The sequence below is a fragment of the Anastrepha ludens genome, chromosome 2, assembly GCF_028408465.1.
Source record: "Anastrepha ludens isolate Willacy chromosome 2, idAnaLude1.1, whole genome shotgun sequence".
Classification (NCBI taxonomy): Eukaryota; Metazoa; Arthropoda; class Insecta; order Diptera; family Tephritidae; genus Anastrepha; species Anastrepha ludens.
In genome coordinates, this window is record NC_071498.1 from 142,997,784 (window position 1) to 143,018,876 (window position 21,093).

At 39.3% G+C, this 21,093-nt stretch overlaps 1 protein-coding gene across 4 annotated transcripts in view; it reads right to left on the reverse strand.

Moving 5' to 3' along the window:
- Nucleotides 1-315: 315 nt before the first annotated feature.
- The window catches only part of LOC128855473 (aminopeptidase N), a 102,819-nt gene continuing 82,041 nt past the window's right edge, over nt 316-21,093 (reverse strand). For all 4 annotated transcript variants that reach the window (XM_054090411.1, XM_054090412.1, XM_054090413.1 and 1 more), the window contains 9 exons: nt 17,550-17,828; nt 7,627-7,989; nt 7,392-7,544; nt 6,996-7,313; nt 4,533-5,613; nt 4,278-4,468; nt 4,034-4,201; nt 3,808-3,951; nt 316-1,661 (listed from right to left, as the gene is read on the reverse strand). In XM_054090411.1, coding sequence (XP_053946386.1) covers nt 1,406-1,661; nt 3,808-3,951; nt 4,034-4,201; nt 4,278-4,468; nt 4,533-5,613; nt 6,996-7,313; nt 7,392-7,544; nt 7,627-7,989; nt 17,550-17,828 — 2,953 coding nt within the window. In that variant the 3' untranslated portion in view covers nt 316-1,405. The remainder of the gene's footprint in view (nt 1,662-3,807; nt 3,952-4,033; nt 4,202-4,277; nt 4,469-4,532; nt 5,614-6,995; nt 7,314-7,391; nt 7,545-7,626; nt 7,990-17,549; nt 17,829-21,093) is intronic.

The window sequence follows — 21,093 nt, forward strand, 5'->3', positions numbered from 1 at the left end:
TAACTTAAAAGTAAATGTAAAAAGACTTGCTTGACAGCTGTATTTGAAGTGTATATTGTTTTTTATTTTTATTTTTTCTTTGTATTTTTGTGTTATTTTTAAACAAATTGGCCTTCTTTCCTACTATTGGCTAATAAATTATTTAGGTTAGTCAAGAAAAACCAAAGATTGAAAGAAAACTATGGAAAATAAATATTCTCTTAAGCAATATGTCTGACTTTCGCTAGATTAGTATGTAGATGTCAGAACACTTCCTTGGCAAACTGTATTTCAACATAGGAACGTCACTACAATTATTAAATTTAGTTGTTTGAATTGTAATGTGGTTACAAAACTAGGCATAATTATTTTATTTAATTATTAAGTTGTATACAAATATATTACAAATACAAAAATATTACATATTAGGGACCTGATTCTGCGACATTTAAAAATATTAAATTAAAAATATGTATTTGTATTGTTTATGTATGCCTATGCATAGGTTTAATAATATATGTAAATATGTCAGTATGTATGTATGCAAGTATTATGTATATTTACGGGTATTCGGTTAAATAAAAATAAAAATAAAAGTGTAGCATTTGTGAATTTTTTATGTGCGCGAGATTTAGCGCGCCAGCTTAAGAAAATATATTTACAATTTAAATAAATAATTTTGTATCTAACCATTAGTTTCTGTTAAAATATAATATTTTATGCATACGCAATCATATTTTGTCTAATTTTATATGATTTAACTTTCTTTATATGATTTAAATTTCAATACTGACGCGCCTTTGTGTAAGTAAGTATGTGTGTTTATAAGAGTATACATACGTCTTCGATGAGCAAATAAATAATTTGGAAAAAATAAAATTAAATCTTAAAAATATAAAATCTTACAAGGCATAAATGAAGAAGAAAATAAAAAATAAAAATTACAATATTTTTGTGAAATACTCGTTTCTGAATCCACAAAATCCACATTACATTTACACACTTCTCCAGTAGTTATATAGACAAACATTCGTAAAAAAATTATTCAAATTAATTAACTGCGAAAAAATACATAGTTCATTCACTTATACAAATATATCACTTTTCTTTGCAAAACAACAGTTCTTGAAATACGTACAATAATTATCATTCGTTTGCGTGCACGAAAAATTTTCAACACCAATACGATTTGTTTTGTTAACAGTTAATTGTTTGTCGTTTCGCAAAATCTAAAGCTCCTATGCATTTCTCCATGCACAGCGTCTCTCTCTCACTTGCTTACCCTACGCATTCGTCTCTCCTCTCAAGTACATAAATACAATCTATTCCTCTCACATTTCCAATAGATTTCTAAGCGTTTTTGTGAGTGTCTATTTTTCGTTTCGCTCTTCTTTCGTTCCCTACCATCTTACACTACTAAGGTTAATTAAAATATATTCATACGAAATTCGCTGACTATCGCTTCCAGAAAGCCTTTCAATTGATAGTATGAACGCTCACGCCAATAAATATTATTATTAACCTGCTCCATGGCCAGTCCAATGGCTTCCTCGACTGCTGTCAGTCCCAGTTTGCGTGCACGATCGGCAAATTGCTGCAGCTGTTCCTTGTGATATTCCTTATTCATGTAAGTCGTGATGGATTTTATCATCTCAGATAGTGTGGAGAAGCCGTCACCGAAACTACGATGCAAATAAAATTATTAATAATTAATAGTTTTTGCAAATTAAAGTCGTTTTTAAAATTTATTGTTATTGCTCTGTTCATTTTCGAGTCATCTTATTTGACATTAGACCAGAGGTCGGCAAAAGCTTACTCGTGCGAGCAGTGCACTCAACACACGTATTCTTATGCTCTTAAAATCATTCGTTGTTCTGACACCAACAAAGCTAATTGGGCAGTGGCTATGCTGGTAATTTCCTTATGCTACAGTAGACTTATATGAATGAAATGACTGAAAAAAAAATTATGATTCCAAATGGTGATATGCGGTGCCTTTTGTACCAAAAGTAATATATAATAAATTAAATACAAGTTATTTAAAAAAGATGCCCTATGATCAGAAAGTACCGGGAATGTTTAAATAAAACAGAGTTAAATTTCAGGCAAATTTATTTTATATCCTTCAAAATATTTTTTTTTTGTTTTTATATCTCCCCTTTATTTATTACAGTCTGTTATATATTAACAATATGTAATTTTTGTACAATTAGGGTCTATTATGTACTTTTACCAATGTAAGAAGAATCTGTTATAATTATTATTATTATTATTTTTTTTTTGTTCTGTAATTACACTATACATCTTATAGTTAGATCAGTCGTTGTGAGTCGCTTTAATCTTCGTTTGATATTTTCTGCCGGTACTATTTTACGCATTTGTTCGTTTTGGTGGATATGCTTAGTGCTACATTTTGTGATTGTTTCTTGGATAGTGTCTATGTTTAAGTCACGATGTATGGCTTCATTGGAAATAAACCAACCAGCATTTGTTATATTTCGTAATATTTTGAATTGTGGTGGCTGTATGAGCTGAAGATTTGTGTTTTTAGCCGTTCCCCATATTTCTATTCCGTATTTCCAGATAGGAGTAATAATTGTTTTGTATATGGTCACCTTATTATAAAGTGATAGTTTTGATGCTCGTCCGATTAGCCAATTTAATTGCCGATACTTATTCTTAATTTGATTTCTTTTGTTAATGATATGCTGTTTCCATGTTAGTTTTTCGTCAATAGTTATTCCAAGATATTTTACTGCTGGGCAGATTTTTATTTTGTTGTTTTATGACCCGACTTATATAACCCATCTGAAGCAACACACATATGCCAACGTTTAACCTAGTCCTCCAAACACCCCTAGTAGGCCGACGAAGGGATGACCTTCAGCTCCTTTGTCGCATTCTCTTTGATCTCCTGGCTGTAACGCGTCTCATACCCAAAACATCAACCACGTGTTGTGCCGTTCCATATGAAATGCCAAGTTCATTAGAAACCTCTCTTAAGCTACTATGACGATGTTCAAGCACGATTTCTTTCACGTTTTCATCGGTGTTCGACGTAGATTGGCGTCCAAAACAAGGCAAATCTTCCACCACTGTACGACCACTTTTGAAGTCTTTTTATGCCAAATGCTTTTTGCAACATTTTCAGTGCATCGGAACACGAAATTTCAAAAAAACTAAAAAAAGTTGATTGATGTAAACAAACACCAGACAGACACTAATGATCCGATGGCGCTAAAAAGTGACAGATGTGTGTCTTACAGTTTTACCAAGATAAGAAAAAAATATGGACTGGTTCCCACGTGCGCGGTTCGTTTAAATTTAACAGTCCCGGTACTTTTGGATCATAGGGTACTTCTAACCAGAAACTGGCTCAAAATTAATATGAATAACACGGTGTGACAAAAAAAAAAAAATTAAATATACTTTTATGGAGACCTAGCACAACTTGTAGGTATAGTAAAACTAAGAAACATGGTATAGGAGAAATTTCCAATACACCCCCAAAATCTCATTTTATAATCAATAAACTTTTTTTTGAAGTATATGGTTTCTTTGTCGTTAATTTAATTTAATTTAAAATAATTTAATTTAAATAGAGGTACTAATTTTTATGGAATAAAATGGTTATAAATCAACCGTATTTGAATTACTAACGCATACTATTCCATCTAACGGTCCAAGTGAACCGGACTCTATTTATTTTTCATTGTTGACATATTTGGTCTTTAAATTTTACTCTTTCCAGCACTGTGCAGTGCGATTACTCTGTGCTCACGAGCACACTCGCAAAGTCAATTTTGCCGACCTCTGCATTAGACTTACTATTCTGCGATCTCTTTGATGTTTGATTGTAGAAAATCAAAAGCGATCTCGTAGCCAATCGGATTCTCGGAAACTGCGCGGAATGCGCGTGCGCCATCTTGCTTCAATATGCCCGACGTCGGATTGATGGTCAAATTCAGATATCTGCAAGTGATCACACATACATACATACATATAAATTATCCTCGATTACATCAATACAATTATTAATTCTCTTGCCACATACTTTGAGAGCAACCATGGTTTGGTGGTGCAGCCTAATGAGGTGAGTATCTGTTCCTTCTCCGAGGCGCTTGTCGTGCGCTTATATTGCTTGTAGGCGAAGTACCACTCCTGGAAGGAGCCTTCTGCGAGTGCTGTGCAATAAATGGTTGACTTCAGATTTGGTTTGATGCTGTAAAAATAAAAATTAATATATAATGAAAATCATGCACCTCAGCTAAACCTTTCCGCTTCACAATAGTACATACGGATTCAATTTGGCATCACTCATCCACTCGCGATACTTCCGATGCGCTGCCATTGTGCAACGATCATAGTTGAATTTGCAAGCAAGACGCGCAATACCGGCGCGATGCTGCAATTGAATGTGCGATTCATTGTCCGGCTCGTTTAAGCCATAGCGATCGAAGGCTGGGCGTACGATGAACTTCATGAAAGCCTATGCGCAAAAAATCTTATTATTTTACATATATGACTTCCAAACACAGTCCGTTAGTACTCACCCTAAAGGTCTCATAAGCCGGCTCGCGATGCAGCATGAATATGAGGTAGTTAAGGCCACGTTGTGCCGCACGCCACAGCAACTCATCATCGGTGGCGGTGAAGATCTCCATTAAGAAGGTGAGCGGTATGTCGTAGGTCAAATATTCCGCTTGCGCCAAGTGTAGCGCATCATCCAAGAGTTGGGCGCGCGTTATGCGTGGCAATGTTGTGAATTTCTTCTTCAAAGCCAACCAAGATGGCATATCATAATTGACGCGATAGTAGCCTTGGCGATTCAAATTCACATACACCACATTATCGGTGTTATTATCCGAGGTAAATACTTCACTAATAACAATTTGTCGATCATTCTCCGACATCCAATGCGTGGGTATATTATCGCCCTTGTGCAACTCATCCGTTTCGAAGGTAATCGGCACAACCCAACGACTATCGTCGGACATATTTTTCGATGGCAGCATATAACGCTCTTGTGTTAGCACCAAATCCGCATCACGACGTTCAACTGTGATTACTGGGTAACCGGGTTTCGTTATCCACGAGTCCATAACAGTCTTTACGTGCAGATCGTCAGGCAAGGTCTTTTGCTCATGGCCATGATGTGTCATGAATTCCCACAGCTCATCGCGGTCGGCATTGCCATAAGCGTACGTCTTCAAAAGATCTTGAGTCGCAGCGCGAAAGGCTTCATCGCCCACAAATGAACTCAACATACGCAGCAAGATATTGCCCTTTGAATAGGTAATCGGATCAAAAATACGACGTATATCATTTGTTGACTTCACGTCAAAGGCAATCGAATGTGAGCTGTTGTCGGCATCCTGTTGCATAGCATCGCCAAATTCGTAAATTGTGTATGTATCGAGGATTTGGAATTCGGGACGAATTGCATTTAAGGCCAAGTAGCTCATATAACAGGCAAAACCCTCCTTTAGCCAAAGGTCGTCCCACCATTTGGGTGTGACCAGATTGCCGAACCACTGATGTGCCAATTCGTGTGCGACAACCTGGGCGACATGCTCCATGTGCTCGGAGGAAGAAGCTCTATCGAGATCTTCGGGCACCAAAAGAGCTGAGTCTCTGAAAGTTGTAAGAGAGGTAGAAAAGGGGATCAAATGGAATGTTTGAAGGTATAGTACACATTTGTTCTAAAATACCAGGAGCCTCATATAAAGGGATGCGTTCTAAGTCATGGTAATTGTGGTGAAATTTTTTTATTAATCAGTTTTTTAAACCAAAAATGCGTAATAGTCGACTCCGAACGGCATATGGTTTGTTATGAGGAGCTTTTTCATGGCAGTGACAGTCCTTAGCCGGGTATAAAACCGGGTGGTTCCGATATCGTAGAGACGAAGGTCGTGGCTATCAGTTATTTTTATATAACCAAGTCCTGAGCTGACGTAATTTTTTTTTTAATACCAGGTTTTCCTATCTACACCTTTTTCTAGTGAAGGTTAACCTAACTTAGCTTTTCTTTTCTTTTGCAAAGCCTCGCTTGATTCTCTTATATATCCCATCTAAAATTACGTCACGCAAAATTGCGCTAATTTTTCTATTCCATTCCGCGCAATTCCGTCATGCGTCAGATTTGTGCAACTTGGAAAACTGCCTTAGCCGAAAGAGTTGTGGGTGTACAAGCCATAAGAAAATTTTGTACCGAGGTCCAGAAAAACATTTCACCCGAAAATGTATATGGAACACCCATTAGACATGATTTTAGTAGTCGTAGTATGCTGCATTGAGTCAAACGGGTTTCTCTTAAAAAACCTGTCGTTCTTCTTATTTTAAATGTATCTCAGTTCAAACGGAAGGCACCTTGTATATATAAATAACATATCTTGCCAAGTGCTACTTTGGACTAAGTAGGCAATTGAATAGTAAGTCCTCTCTCAAACAAAATTAACGTCTACAAGGCTTTCATTATGTCTGTCCTATCATTTGGCGCAGATGCTTGGGCGATGCCAATATCCGATGAGGCGTCCCCTGGAGTGTTTCAGAGAAAGATACTGTGGAAGATTTTTGGACCTTTGGGGATGGAGCATACGACGACATAGACATAGCGCAGCGAATAAAGATAGAGAGGCTACGTTGGCAGGGTCATGTCGTCCGAATGGATACAAACGCTCCGGCTCTGAAAGCATTCGATGCGGGACCAGCTGGTGGTAGCAGAGGAAGAGGAAGGCCTCTTCTGAATCAGGTGGAGAAGGACTTGGCTTCTCTTGGTGTGCCCAACTGACGCTGATTAGCACGAGAAAAAAATGACTGGTGCGCTTTGTTAAACTCGGCCAAAATCGCGTAAGCTGTTATCGGCCCAATCAAGAAGAAGAAGATATATTCATTACTGGACAAAGCTTGTTTGGTATTGCAAATTGCCAAACTCTGCCCTTATACGACATATTAAAACAATATCTCTCGAAAAGTTTTTATATGATGCATGAAACCGATTTTTAATCCCAACTCACCTGAATGTAATCAGCCCCCAATTCTCCATAGCACTAAAACCAAAATCGGGTATCGATACCATATCGATTTTCGACAAACGATTCTTCACACCGAAATATTCCTCGAAGAAAGGCAAGAACTTGCGTACCATTGAATAGGCATAATTTGTCATTTCAACATTTTCGGGACGTGTCCAAATTTCAATGCGTGGTATTAAGTTCGCATCCATGTCCGAGTAGTGAGATTTTACTAAATTCGAAACAACAAAGGCAAAACTGTAGATGGGCATTTTTGGTGAAGTCAAAAAATCGTCGCGTGTGTAGCCTGGTCGATGTGGACTAAAATATAAATTAATTTGAAAATTAGTTGAAGAATTCAATAACAGTTGAGTTGTAGCAAACAAAATTGAAACTTACAAACTATGATAGACCGGCATATTGGACAAGGCCATGCCCAATTTGTTATCGCGTATAATACTAATGGTAAAGTTGGCCTTCAAGTCGGGGCGATCGAAGCAGGGAAAGGCACGACGCGCATCCACTGGTGAAAATTGCGTGCTGACCATCCATCTGATGAAAAAAAGAAATGAGAATTTTAGTAGTACATGAAAAATGTGTTAGTTTCTTTTCGGCTTTGTGCTTATCTACTTACTCCACCTTGTTGGTTTCCAAATTTGTATAGCTGGTTCGGTACACACCTTGCAGTGTGTCGGTAATCTGGCTCACGAAATCCATGCTCACAATCAACTTGACATCGCGCTCACCTCCAATGCCCTTATTGATGGCAACCACAAAAGTTGAATTATTGTCCGCATATTTACCATCAAAATCCAACTCGATTTCATCGCTTATCGATTCATTGGAGGGCGAACGTATTACGCGCACATTCGAAATGGAAATGTTATGCACGTCAAGGATGATCGGAAGTAATGTGGAGATTTTGGCATCGCGTTGCACCTCAATAGCAATGCTGCCGTTGCTCGAGGCGGTAAGTATGTTGGGCTCAATAACGATGCTGGGAAAGGGGTGGAAAAAGTTATGAGATATTTTATAAGGTTGACGTGATATAATTTAGAATATGCGTTTTTTGCAGAAGTAATCAATAATTCATGAGGATGTGCAATACAAAAACGATAAAACTAATAGAATTATGGGATTGTAGAAAATAGCAAAAGTAAGAGTGAATTTGTTATAGCAAAGAATGGCTGCATACTTAAGTGCTATACAAATTCGGATTGCCGATAGATAGCTTTAAAACGAACATTTTATATAATACGAGGTGTAGCTAAGGAATAACGAGCCTGCAATAGAGCCTGCAATAGACGAAAAACGCTAGCGACTATCATCTCTTCAGCGGTAGCGCAGTTCCTTTAGTTTCTGCAAACAATTTAATATTTTAAGTTGCTATCTGAGCCGTATCCACTGCTTTTGGCACATAAGACGACCTGATACCCACAGTTTCATTTGGAAGGAAATTTGATGTCAGGTTTCCACTGCGTGATCAATGGAGCAATCCAGAATGCGTTCAGGGAGGTTCGACGAATATTTTCTTTACCGATGGGTCCAAGCATGAAATAGGGTCTGAACCCGGATGGTACTTAAACGATAGTATTAAGTATCACTATGCTATGGCACACACCAAGGAGAAGGGGGGAATTCAATTTTTATACAGATGGCTCCAAGCTAGACGATAAAGTTGGCTATGGGGTATTTTCGAAAGAATTAGGACTAGAACTATTTGTTCGACTACCAGACTACTGTAGCGTTTATCAGGCAGAGGTTCTAGCTATAAAAGAAGTGGCTACATACCTAAATTTGCATGCAAGTATTCTCCCATGAATATTGTAGCAGCTGCAGAGATGAGGAGGAGAAAGAAACAGTAGAGCATTTCCTTTGCAATTGTCCAGCCCTAGCTAAAATCAGAGCAGGTTGCCTAGGAAAACACTTTTTCAATTCTCTTACAGAACTATCTGGCGCGGGGATTAGACCAATCCTGCGCTTCATAAGAGCCTCAAAATGGTTTCACGAAAGTAAATAAACAAGGTTCCCGTGTCGCACTGTGGTATCACAACGGAGGTCTAAGTAAGTTGGTCAGACGGACCGACTGCCACCACAACCTAACCAACCTAACCATCACTATGCTATGGAGGAAATGGCAATTGTTTTCCAAACAGAAATTTTTGCCATTCTGAAAGTAGCAAAATGGATAATTGAGCGGAGATGGAGCGGGAAACAGATTGGAGTTTTCAGGCTACACCGAACGTCCCTGGAGAACGCGAAGCAAACCTCAAAGATTGATCAAGAATGTAATAAGAAGCTTAATTCTGTCGCAAGTCAAAACAGTCTTGTACTTATATAGGTTCCAGGACACTCCAGTGTTCAAAGAAACGAAATTGCAGATGAATTGGCCAACATATCAGGCAAATACGGTGAGTGAATGATGGCTAAAATGCGATTTATAGTCAAAAAATCAGTCACAAGAGTGGATCGTTGAGATGGTGCATTATCATCCAATAAGCGCCAGCGAATTCGACGAATGCGATGCAACAAACGCTTCAAAGCGTCAAGATAAAAAATTGCATTGACAGTTTGGCCTCTTGGCATGAACTTCTTGTAGACAATTCCCTTGGAATCGTAAAAACAAATGAGCGTAGACTTGGTTTTTGACTTCTCCCAACCCGATTTTTTGAGTGGTGGCTCGTCTGGGGCCCTCTATTCGGCACTTTGACACTTAATTTCAGGTTCATGTTGGAAACACCAAATTTCATCACCAGTTATAATGTTCTAAAGAAAGCTCTCGTCTTTTCTCGCCTTTTTAATGAGGTCTTTCTAAGGTTGAATTCTGAGCAATTTTTGGTACTCAGTTAGCTTTTGCGGAATGAAACGAGCACAAACCTTTCGTAAGCCCAAATGATAAGTTAAAATGCGATTAATTGATGTTTTGGAGATATTCAACTCCGTTTCCATGAATTTCAACGATGATTTCGGTTCATTTTTGATCAATTTAGGAACAACTTCGATGGAGTTTTAGTTGATTACTGATTTTGTGCGGTCCGTATGTTCATTGTCATTTATGTCCTCACACCATCTCTGAAACGTGTAGGCCACTCATGAACTCTGGCACGAGATAGACAATCATCGCCATAAACTTCTTCATCAACTCAAATGTTTCGGTAAGCGTTCTACCGATTTGAAAACAAAATTTGATATTAGCTCTTTGTTCGAAACTCTTTTTTATACCGATGACACAAACATACTGACATTTTAGACGCAATAACTTCGCTTCCACTGAACCGAATGTCACCAAGCTTGCACTGGAAGTCAGCTAGGGATGTAACTTCCAACGCACTAACTCATTAAAAAGATGGCGCCATCAAAAAAATTTTTAGACGTCAGGCTTGTTTATTTTGGACTTCACCTTGTACATTAAATAAAAAAAAAAAATTGGCGCGTACACTTCTGTTAGGTGTTTGGCCGAGCTCCTCCTCCTATTTGTGGTGTGCGTCTTGATGTTGTGCCACAAATGGAATACTTATTACATTAAATACTTATTAAAAATGTTGAGATGATCTCTTTCGCTTCAATAAACTCTTCGGGAGTTTCACACATAAGAGAGGAGTAATTTGTCAGCATTTCGATCCAATTTTTACCTTGAAAATGGCTTTTCATTGCTAAGATCCCTCGATAAAAACGTTTAATTTGATCGTCACTGAGCTTAAAAGGATTTTTTTCGATGGTCATAGTTATCAGTATTAAATTTATCAAAACTACAAGTTGTAGTTCCTTGTTGTTTTTCAGTTTATATTTAATTCCACATAGTTTGGAAAATAGATTATCGACCAAGAAAGGTAGGGACGTTTGTATAGTTATTCAAACAAAAATTGAGCTTCGTTTATATGTTTTATTGAACGTTTTGGAAAACCATACCACACTGTAATTAATTTTACTTACTTACTTAAAGCCCTTTTACTGCGATCTTGACATCTACTCTCGCGCTTTACCCATAAATCACTTTACGCTTGACAGCTAATCAACTTATGAGCTTTTATGTTTTTGCATACAGTCAAATAGCACAAAAATAGTAGTCATAAAAATGTACAAATTGTTTCTATGCATTGGCAGCTTCTTTCAAACATCGCAGCGGCGCATGTCATCATCACTCCACGCAACCAATTAGGGAGGCGAAAAGGGCGTCACAACAAACGCCGGCGTCAGCAATATCACCATCAGCAAATAAATGCCAATTGCCGCAACAATGAAGCCTAAACCATTAGAAGCATTCGCTTAGCATTTAATTAATGTTGGTTCGACACAGCAATAAATGCGAAACTTAAAAGAGTTAATGTGAGTGATCTATCATCATAAAGGTGGAAGAACGCGCCTGCCTAATAATTGTGCAGAAATGTGTGTTTATGTGCGTTTATCTGCGTAAGAGATGCTTCAGCAACAGTAAACGGTCAATGGGGTGCAGCTGCTGTATTTCATCTGCGCTTCTACTTAATTAAATCAACTATCAAACGCGCTTAGCGACTCAAATCCAGCGCAGTCAATGAAGTGTCTGATTACCGCGTTGGCGCGCTGCTGACATCTGGCATCGCCAACTGTCGGCTTTGTAGAGGAAAATGTTGACGCTTGTATGCGCTTGGGTGCGCAATTACTTTGATATATAATTATCAATGGACAATTTGTGAGGAGCATGCGGTAACTAATAGTAATCAAATGGCAATAGCAGAGAAAACGACGCGCGGCATCTATACAATACTATGAAGGTGCCGCGCGCACAAGTGTTGCGTGCGCTAAGCATCGATCAAGATGGCATTGTTATTTTAATGCTATGCTATTCTTATTTCTGCTATACACTGTCTATTGCCATCGCAATGCAGCACCAAAGGCAACACCAGCAATGCTTTGCTCCGCTTTTTGCACGATCAACGATCAGCGCGCGCAAAATCAACATGATTGAGTGGCAATCGCTTTTCTTCTTGCGCTTTGAAATAATTGAAGAAAACCAGGAAATACCGCATTCTTGTTTTTTGTGCGTCGTTTAATTTTCCACAGCCTTCTACCGATCATTGATCACTCTTGTAGTAGGCTGCGTATCTTGGCGCGGCACGATCACAGGCCACAGACCACAAGCGTAGAGATCAACACGTACTGGCTAGCAAATAACAATGATTTGACCACTCGTGAGTGGCGGCGCACAGCGTTATAGCCACTCAACTCCATTCAACTGAAGCGCGTTGATCTAAACGTCTTGCGGCAGGCAAGCGCATACCGCCGCATCGAGGCACCGAGTGCGCCACACTATACCATCTAATTTCTCGTGCTCTAAGGTTCTTCAATTCAATTCACTTTGGCTACCGTGCGGCATTGCGTGCATCTTCAATATTAATGACGGGCGTTTGTGTGCCAATTGCACGAATGCATGCAACGCGTCTTTGTCGTTGTCTACTACTGTCACCGCTTCCGACACCGCAACAATGGTTGCGCGCGCGCTACAATTGCAGATGTTGCTACTGTCTGTCATTTCATGTCAAGTTTTTATCTGGCTTTGTTCTGGAGCTGGTTTGTTTGTGATTTTACGTTGTAACTATTTGAAATCGTGTTTTTGTTATTGTGGATGTTGGCAACATTTCTCTTGCTTATCTATACGCCCAGATCTTTTTGCGGTGAAGTAATCTGTGGCGTTTTGTGATTACATTTCGAGTGACGGCTGTTGAGTTCATTTGGCGGGTTGACGCTACTGCATCTCTTTTATTTATATGGACGTTTGTTTAAGTTCTTATGGGTTTAGTAATACTGTGAAATATTTGTTTATGTGTTGGGAAACTCGTTGTTAATTGGTGTGTCATCATTGCTGTTGCTGTCGTCAGCCACATGGTGCTACGTTTGCCTACTTGCTTTTTTCAAGTTTTATTTGTAGCCGAGAAGTTATGATGAAATATTTTTGCCACTTTACAAACATTTCGAACTTTAGGTATTGTATTTCTATGAAGACAACAGTGGCTTAACATACATATTTAAGCCTTCGAATGATTCATAACAGTTGCATGATTCTACGGCATCTCAATATCCAGCCAATACCTCGTTAAAGTTCCCTTATCCCAAATGAAGCATTATGAAGAAAATCATGGGTTGACTTTTTGCACAAGCGAATCTCAGCTCAGGATATATGAATAGTTTTCAGGTGCCATATTTCCCTTTAAAAAACATTTTGTACGAAAACTATTCTGTAATTTATTTAAAACAAAAATTTTTTTCTAATTTGTTTTGTGTTGGTGACATCAGTCGTGTGTTAGATTTTTCCAAAATGTAGATAAAAAAGAGGAAATTGAATACATTCTTACCCTATGTTCAGAAAGTACCGGGCGTGTTTAATTTAAACGAACCGCGTACGTGGGAACCGGTCCATATTTTTTTTCTTATGTTGGTAGGGCTGTAAGACATACATCTGTTACTTTTTAGCGCCATCGGATCACTAGTGTCTGCCTCGCCGGCCGGAAATGTGGGCAAACAATTCTTGGATTTTACGTGATGATAACGCGCCAGCGCATCGAGCCCAAATTGTGCTGGATTATTTGACCAAACACCAAGTAAATACCATCTTGCAAGCACCCTATTCACCTGATATGACCCCTTTTTGTTTCCCAAGTTGAAGCTACCACTTCGTGGACGGAGATTTCAGGCGATAGAGGACATCAAAGATGGTGCGACGAAGGAGCTGAAGGCCATCCCTTCGTCGGCTTACCAGGGGTACATAGAGGACTGGGTTAAACGTTGGCACAGGTGTGTTGCTTGAGACGGGTTATATCTCGAAGGAGATAAAATAAATTTGCCTGCAATTTAACTTTGTTTTGTTTTATTTAAACATTTCCGGTACTTTCAGATCATAGGGCACACCACTACGACCATAGTTTAAAGTTGGCGAAGACAGCCAAATGAAATTTGTGCTGCTGCTTTCCGTTTTGGAAATCGTAAATGGGGCCAACTCAGGGAGTCGTGGTAAATGTTGATGAAATCATAGAAATCGTGGAGTCGAATCGGTTAGAGATCCCTTTCTTCATTGCCCAGTAATTGAAGATCAGCTCAACACACCGTATGGAACCTTTCACATAAGACTCGTCTCATTAGAGAAGCTCGATGTACGGGGGCGACACGAATTGACGCAAATGGGTATTTTTAACCGAATTCTTTGCTATAATATGTTTCTACAATTTGTCAATTACAGTTGGCAATCCAGCATGAGATGATGGCCGGATGAAATAGAGAGCGCGAGCTAAGAGAAAGTACAGACAGTACTTGATGGGCATCGGTGGTGTACCGTTGAGTCGCTAATTTAGGGATCGAATTACATTGTTCTTGAATTAAATATTAATCTTCATTCATCATTAAACCACTAAAGTTACGTGTTTTATTATTCCGGATATTCTGATAAATTCTCAAAAATTTTCGGAGTGACTGAAAATTGTTGATGTCCGAGACCAACTGTTGAAAAATGTTATGGTTAAATCGCTCTGAGCCGATATAAATGATAGCTAAGCCAGACTTAATGGTCAATAACTTTTTTTTTTGATTTCTACCGTCAGAAACCGAGAGTACTAATGCGAATCATTTACTTTGGGCAGAAGTGGCAAAAAAGAAGGGTTTTGTGTTCCAGCAAGAAAACGTTAGGCCTAGAGACTCCGAGAGCATGGATGGTAGGTTCTATCACACCAGCCGTATAAGGAGAATAACCCACTGAAAGTATTTCTGAACACTTAAACTATAATTCTATTTTTAATGCATTGCTGCTAAGAGCGTCTTAAAAGGCGTGAACATAGAAGTTGTGCTGGATCAGATCTCCCAGACCGATCATGACCTTCAGTTGGCTGTCTCGCAGGGCTGGCAACACTCACTGACAGAAAGTTAGATAAAGGGTGTTTTTTAGAGGTTATGTTTTCAAGATGAAATAAAACGTATATAATTTAATGTTATGACCAAGAATTTAGCTTTATTATAAAGATAAGGGCTTGCCATTATGTTTTAAAAATGATTTCGGGCAAGTGGCCGCCGCGGCTGGCTCGAATAAATTCCAGCCGAGAGGCCCAATTTTCGACCACTTTTTGCAGCAATTGGGGCCGTATGTCAGCAATAACGCGCCGAATATTCTCTTCCAAGACGTCAATCGTCTCGGGCTTATCCGCGTAGACAAGCGACTTCACATAGCCCCACAAGAAATAGTCCAGCGGTGTTATATCGCACGATCTTGGAGACCACGCCACAGGTCCACGGCGCGAGATAATGCGCTCACCAAAAGTTTCCTTCAATAAATCGATTGTTGCGTTGGCTGTATGGCATGTAGCGCCGTCGTGTTGGAACCAAAGGTCGTCCACATCAACATCGTCCAATTCAGGCACGAAAAAGTCATTAATCATGGCTCTATAGCGCTCTCCATTGACTGTAACATTATGGCCGGCTTCATTTTTAAAGAAATATGGACCAATGATTCCCTCTGCCCATAGAGCACACCAAACAGTGACTTTTTGAGGATGTAACGGCGTCTCAGCAATGGCTTGTGGATTATGTTCACTCCAAATGCGACAATTTTGCTTATTGACATACCCATTCAACCAAAAGTGAGCTTCATCGCTGAACAAAATTTTCTTGTGAAAATCGGGATCGGTGGCCATCTCGTTTTGGGTCCATTCACCGAACGTGCGACGCGCTTGATCAGGTGTAAGTCTATTCATTATGAAATGGCAAACCAAACTGAGCATAAATCAAGTGACAGCTGTCAAAAAGACCATCTACGAAAAAAGTAGTGCCAACTTAAAAACCTAACCTCTAAAAAAAACACACTTTACTTTGGACCACTTTAGGGTTAGGCTAGGTTAGCCTGTTTGGCATTAGCCCACGCATAGACCTTTTGGTCCTTAGCGATACCAAATGGTGACCGACCTCTATGAATACTGAAAGTAGACATCATATAGGATGTCAACGCTTTTGGCGAATCTAAGCAGAGCAGGGAGATCCGCTTTTGAGACGTCCTCCAGACCCTCAAACACAGGGGCTCCTAGGCATTTTAAACGTGTTTTTAATAATGCCGGACAAACGCACAGAAGGTGTTCTAAAGTTTCCTCAACACCCTCTCTGCATTTCCTGCATCATTACGGAAATACTAACCGATTACTGGACTCTTTTTCTTCCCTCAAGGAAAGAGTGGAAACAGGACGATGTAAGACATGGCAGGACCATTCATGAATACATAGATGGCTCAAAGCTCGAGAGCAGAGTGGTCGCAGGTGTATACTCCGATCATTTTGGGATCGCCTTCAATTTTCGGTTTCCCGACTACTGGCTGAACTGGTGGCAATAATAAAAGCTCTAACACTGGTACAGTGTCACAAAGCAGTCGACAACCTCCAAGGTAGTTGGGAAAAACCGCACATTTCTTAACGAGATGGCTGAGTCGTTTCAACTAAAGGTAACATGGGTTCCTGGCCATTGTGACATTAAAGGTAATTGTAGAGCCCATGAATAAGCGTATGAAAAATGGAGTAATGAAACCACCTCCAGAACCGCGCGACAATTGTGGCAGATTCTCGATGTTAAACGCACAAAACCTCTGCTAAGCCGAGATAAGCACACTCTTAGCACACTGATTTCAGTTATAAAGGGGGCATTGCCTAATCGGCAGGCACCCCCAGAGGGGGTTGCCTAGATGAGAAAGAGAAAGAGTTAATCTCGCGCCTCCTGTGCCATTGTTGTGCTCTATCCAGAAGTATAATTATCATTTTATGTAGAAAATTTTGTAATAAATTGGAAGATCTCAGTACTGCAAAAACCAGGGATTTTCTTCAAAATTTCAAAAGTACACATCGGTTTTAGGAGAGATAAGGACAAATTCCCCACGCAATGCACTATGAGCCTGAGTCTATTCCTAGCCTAACTTAACCTAACCTACTGGACAGTTGATCATAAGACCATCGCGAGTCCCGGTCTAAGGATTGACACACACAGATGGGAAAGAGGTATAATCATTTAACACTTCAGTGGAAATGCATTGTACTCGGAAGAATACGCTTAAGCTCTCTTAGAGATTGATTTAAAACAAATGGATAGGATCGGGAAATTTTTCTTTTCATGGGTTCTCTTAGGCCACCGGGTGAACTTTTTAAAAATAACCTTTATATAACTTGCATATACATAAAACTCACGCGTTTTCCCTCACATCTTTTAGTTTAAGAAAACGTGCCTTCAAATTCTAAAATATTATTGAATTTGTATTGGTATGACAAAATTGTGTGTCGTAAATAAGTTTCAATCGATAACTTAACTGCCAAATTATTATGCTGCCTTGACCCAGTTTTTGCTCGCATGCAGCAGAGTACAAATTGTTAGAGCATAATTGGCAGTGACATTAAAAGGGTTTACAAAGAAGTAAAAAAATATGCATCAGACGTACTGAGGAAAACATATACGTATCCTCCAGTGATTTAAAATATTCACTGCATATCTAAATATGTACATATATATACACATACACATATATACTTATATATATTACATAAATATGAAAGATGTGCGAATACTCACTTGTAGTGCAACGGTCTCCAACCATCGTGCATCTGTAACTTCCGGTCGGCCGCTTTGCTTTTATCCGCTCCAAGAATGTCGTGCTCTGGCGGTATGCTGATGTCACCGACTGGCGCTATTGGTGCAGCGGTGCCATATTTCGATATGGGACTGGAAGTGAATGGCGGCATGCCAAGCATGTTAGCCGTCGCAACTGGCGAGGCATTGTATTGTTGCCTATACCCATTGGATGACAAAGCCAGAGGGGATGTATTTTTGTTCGTGTTGCCATTTAGGCAGCTGAAAAAAGGAATTAATGAAGATAGGTATTAAAAACTCGCAAGAGGAAATAAACTAATCATATTTAATATTCTAAGATGTACTCTATATTTTAATAGTAAATCGGATTTGTGTAGCCCAATAACTGACAAAATACTTTGCTTAGTAACATTCCATGTATTGTCTCGATTTTGTCATATTTATGGAAAGTCATAAAAAATGGATCTCATGTTTAACACACAAATGGAAGGTCCCAATTTTTTTGATTGCTTTCGAAAGCCTAATGGTTCACATAAGAGGCTTTCTCTTCGCAGAAACAGCGAGTGACTAAATAATTTTTGAAAGTTTTTCCAATAAGGATATCTCAGGAACTCTCGGATATATTTAGATAAATAGAAATGAGCAAGTAGAGGTTTGCACTTCGGTTCGGACCTTTTGAGTTCTCTACTTTTTTCAACACTTCACCCAGATCCAGTACTTTTAGTAAACCTAGGACAGAGCTGGGTCGAGCTGAGTGTATGTTCTTTTCTTTTCGCCGTTTCAGGCCGAGATGTTTACTTATTCTTCTCAATATGGCATCGTCGATGGTGTTTCTACAGATAGGTCGCAGAATATACGAGAGTCGTTAGATCATATCTCGAGCTTGCGCAGATCTCGAAACTGTACAGTCTACCATGGCCGAAAAGAGAGTCAGTGAGCTTTCTTAGTTCTTAAGAAAAGTTTAAATCTTCCTGTTAAATGTTGTTGTGTAACCAAGAGAGGCACAAGTTCTGTTGACTTCGAGGTCACAACCCTCCTAGCCAATGCGCTCTCTAACTCGTTCTTGGTTAAACCCCTGTGCCATGGCACCCATATGAGCCATTTGTTAAAACATGAAAATCACCATCCTTCGTATTCTGAAAGTTGGTAGCAGTTAAAAAACGAACTAATATATCAAAATTCCAGTAGTTGGTCGGTTGTAACTGTTCAGTTTGAATTTGGCCGTGTATATGTTTGTCATTATCGTATCAATGAGAGCTAATTCGTCAAGCTATGTATCAGTTGGCGTTTGTGAACAATTTTTTCAATTTCGATTTATGTCAACCCAACCACTTTAGACAGCTCAAATGCTTGCCATTACTGGTCATCAAAGGTAGTACAAAAGGAATGCTGCACAGGAAACGGAATTGAGGTGGTTATTGGAACAAGGCCCATATATAATGACATCATTGAAGCTTAAAATTAAAACGGTATTGATTTTACTTCGTTTTAGTCTCTTTCTTTTTGATCAGCATAACATAAACATAAGTCTAATAGGTCATGGGACAATATACCATCAAGAAAGACCTTAGAAACGAAATGGCAAGGCTACCAGACATAGGTTGGCACCAAATTGTATAATGATGAAAAATATTTAAGCATCTCATAAACCTTCCTAAGGACAACAGAGAATGCTTAAAGCAGTTCTGGCCTTTACGGTATGATATTGTACTTGGCTAACAAGCAATGTGACCTACGGAGGCGAAATACTACATCAGGTAGCGCTTCGGCGCCATTTTGTTGCCACATCCTCGTTATTAACTTGTTTACCAGTTATTTACAGCATGACTATATCCAGTCTGCGCGGTTAAGGAACCTTATCAGTTTGTTGACATCTAAGCCAGACAGTTGTTCGAGACATTAACAGGGTTAACATTCTGTCCTTCCATAGGGTCTCTCCATCAACAATCCGCTATTCGGAAACATTTTAAAGAAATTGTATTCTTGACTACACCTAATGGTGTGAATACCGATTCTACCAGATCGTTATTCATGGGAGATCCCCTTCTTGCCCGTTCATCTGCTTTTTCATTGCGTTCAATTCTCCGATGTCCCGGGACCCAGATTGAGGTAAATTTATGGTTTTCACTCAAGATGGTAAGGCTATTCCTGCTTTGTTTCATCAGTTAGATTTTGTTGTCGCCAAAATTCAGTGCCTGGATTGCAGCTGGGCTATCCAAAAGAATAGCGATATTGCTCTTAAAAGAGGGAGTGGTAATTGGACAGGCATGACGCTGCTCAACACCGTCTAAGAAATACCAGCAACAATTCTTTAAGGGAGGCTGAAGCACGTCGAAAGCTCTTTAAGAGAGAAGAAAGTGGGATTCCGCCCTCGACGCAGCTGCCTCGCATCATAGTCGAGCAATTGGTCGAATGCACCTCGCCGCTGCTGTTCATTGACTTCAAGAAAGCATTGGACACCATTAAACGCAGCGCAATTTGGCTAGCATTGAGGAGACGAGGAGTCCCACCGAAAATAATTTGCCTGATCAAAGCGCTGTATGAGGGTTGTGAACTGCCTGTACTGCAGAATGGTGCATTCGGGCGCTTATGGAAAATTTGGGCAAATTATGGGCGCTGCTATATAGAAGTGAAACGTGGCGTGTTTCGAAAACGATCACGCAGAGACTTCAATCTTTGACCAACAAATGCTTGCGGATGATATGCAGAATATTCTGGTTCAACATAATAAATAATGGAGAACTCTGAACCCAAATGAACGCTGGAAATGGAGTTGGATAGGCCAAACTGTTAGAAAATCGCCCCACAGCATCACAAGAATGGCTTTAGATTGGAGTTCGAGGGAAGCAGAAGCCGCAGTCGGCCAAAGCATACCGAGATAACATCCGTGATTTATCCTGCATAAACACCAACTAGGACAAAGCTAAGACGATAGCATCTAACCGTGTACATTGGAAGGTTCTATGCTCCTCAAAAGAGAAATCAGCAGAAAAAAAAATTGAATTTGGCATTGCTGGGAGTCAGTCCATGTTTCTGAATACATACAAGTCCGTGTGCGTTGTGCTTGTTTGCAATACATTTTCTTTCTTATTCCTGCTTCCAATTTATTGCCAATTTGTCTGACCATTAAGTTGGCATTAACCCGCTCCGTTCATTTAAGGAACGCTTTCTTCAGCTGACTTTGCAAAAAACGTTCGTGTACACACCCCATTTCGGTTTGTCGGAAAGGAAATTGCCGTTAGGTTTGTTGCATAATGAAATTGCGTAAATTTATTTGTTTGCTTTGCCTCAAAAAAACAAAAAACGGAGTTACATCATTACACTTCTGCGTTCTGAAAACTACAACCCTATCAATAACTAAAAATACAACGGAAGCCGCATCCATGAACTATTTACACACACACATAGAGCATAGCAATATTTGGAGAAAGTCACTAACCTTAAATGCCATAAATTGTCTTATTGAGGTTACAACTTAATATAATTAAATAGAAATGGCGCCAAAAAAGCAAAAAAAAAAAGAAAC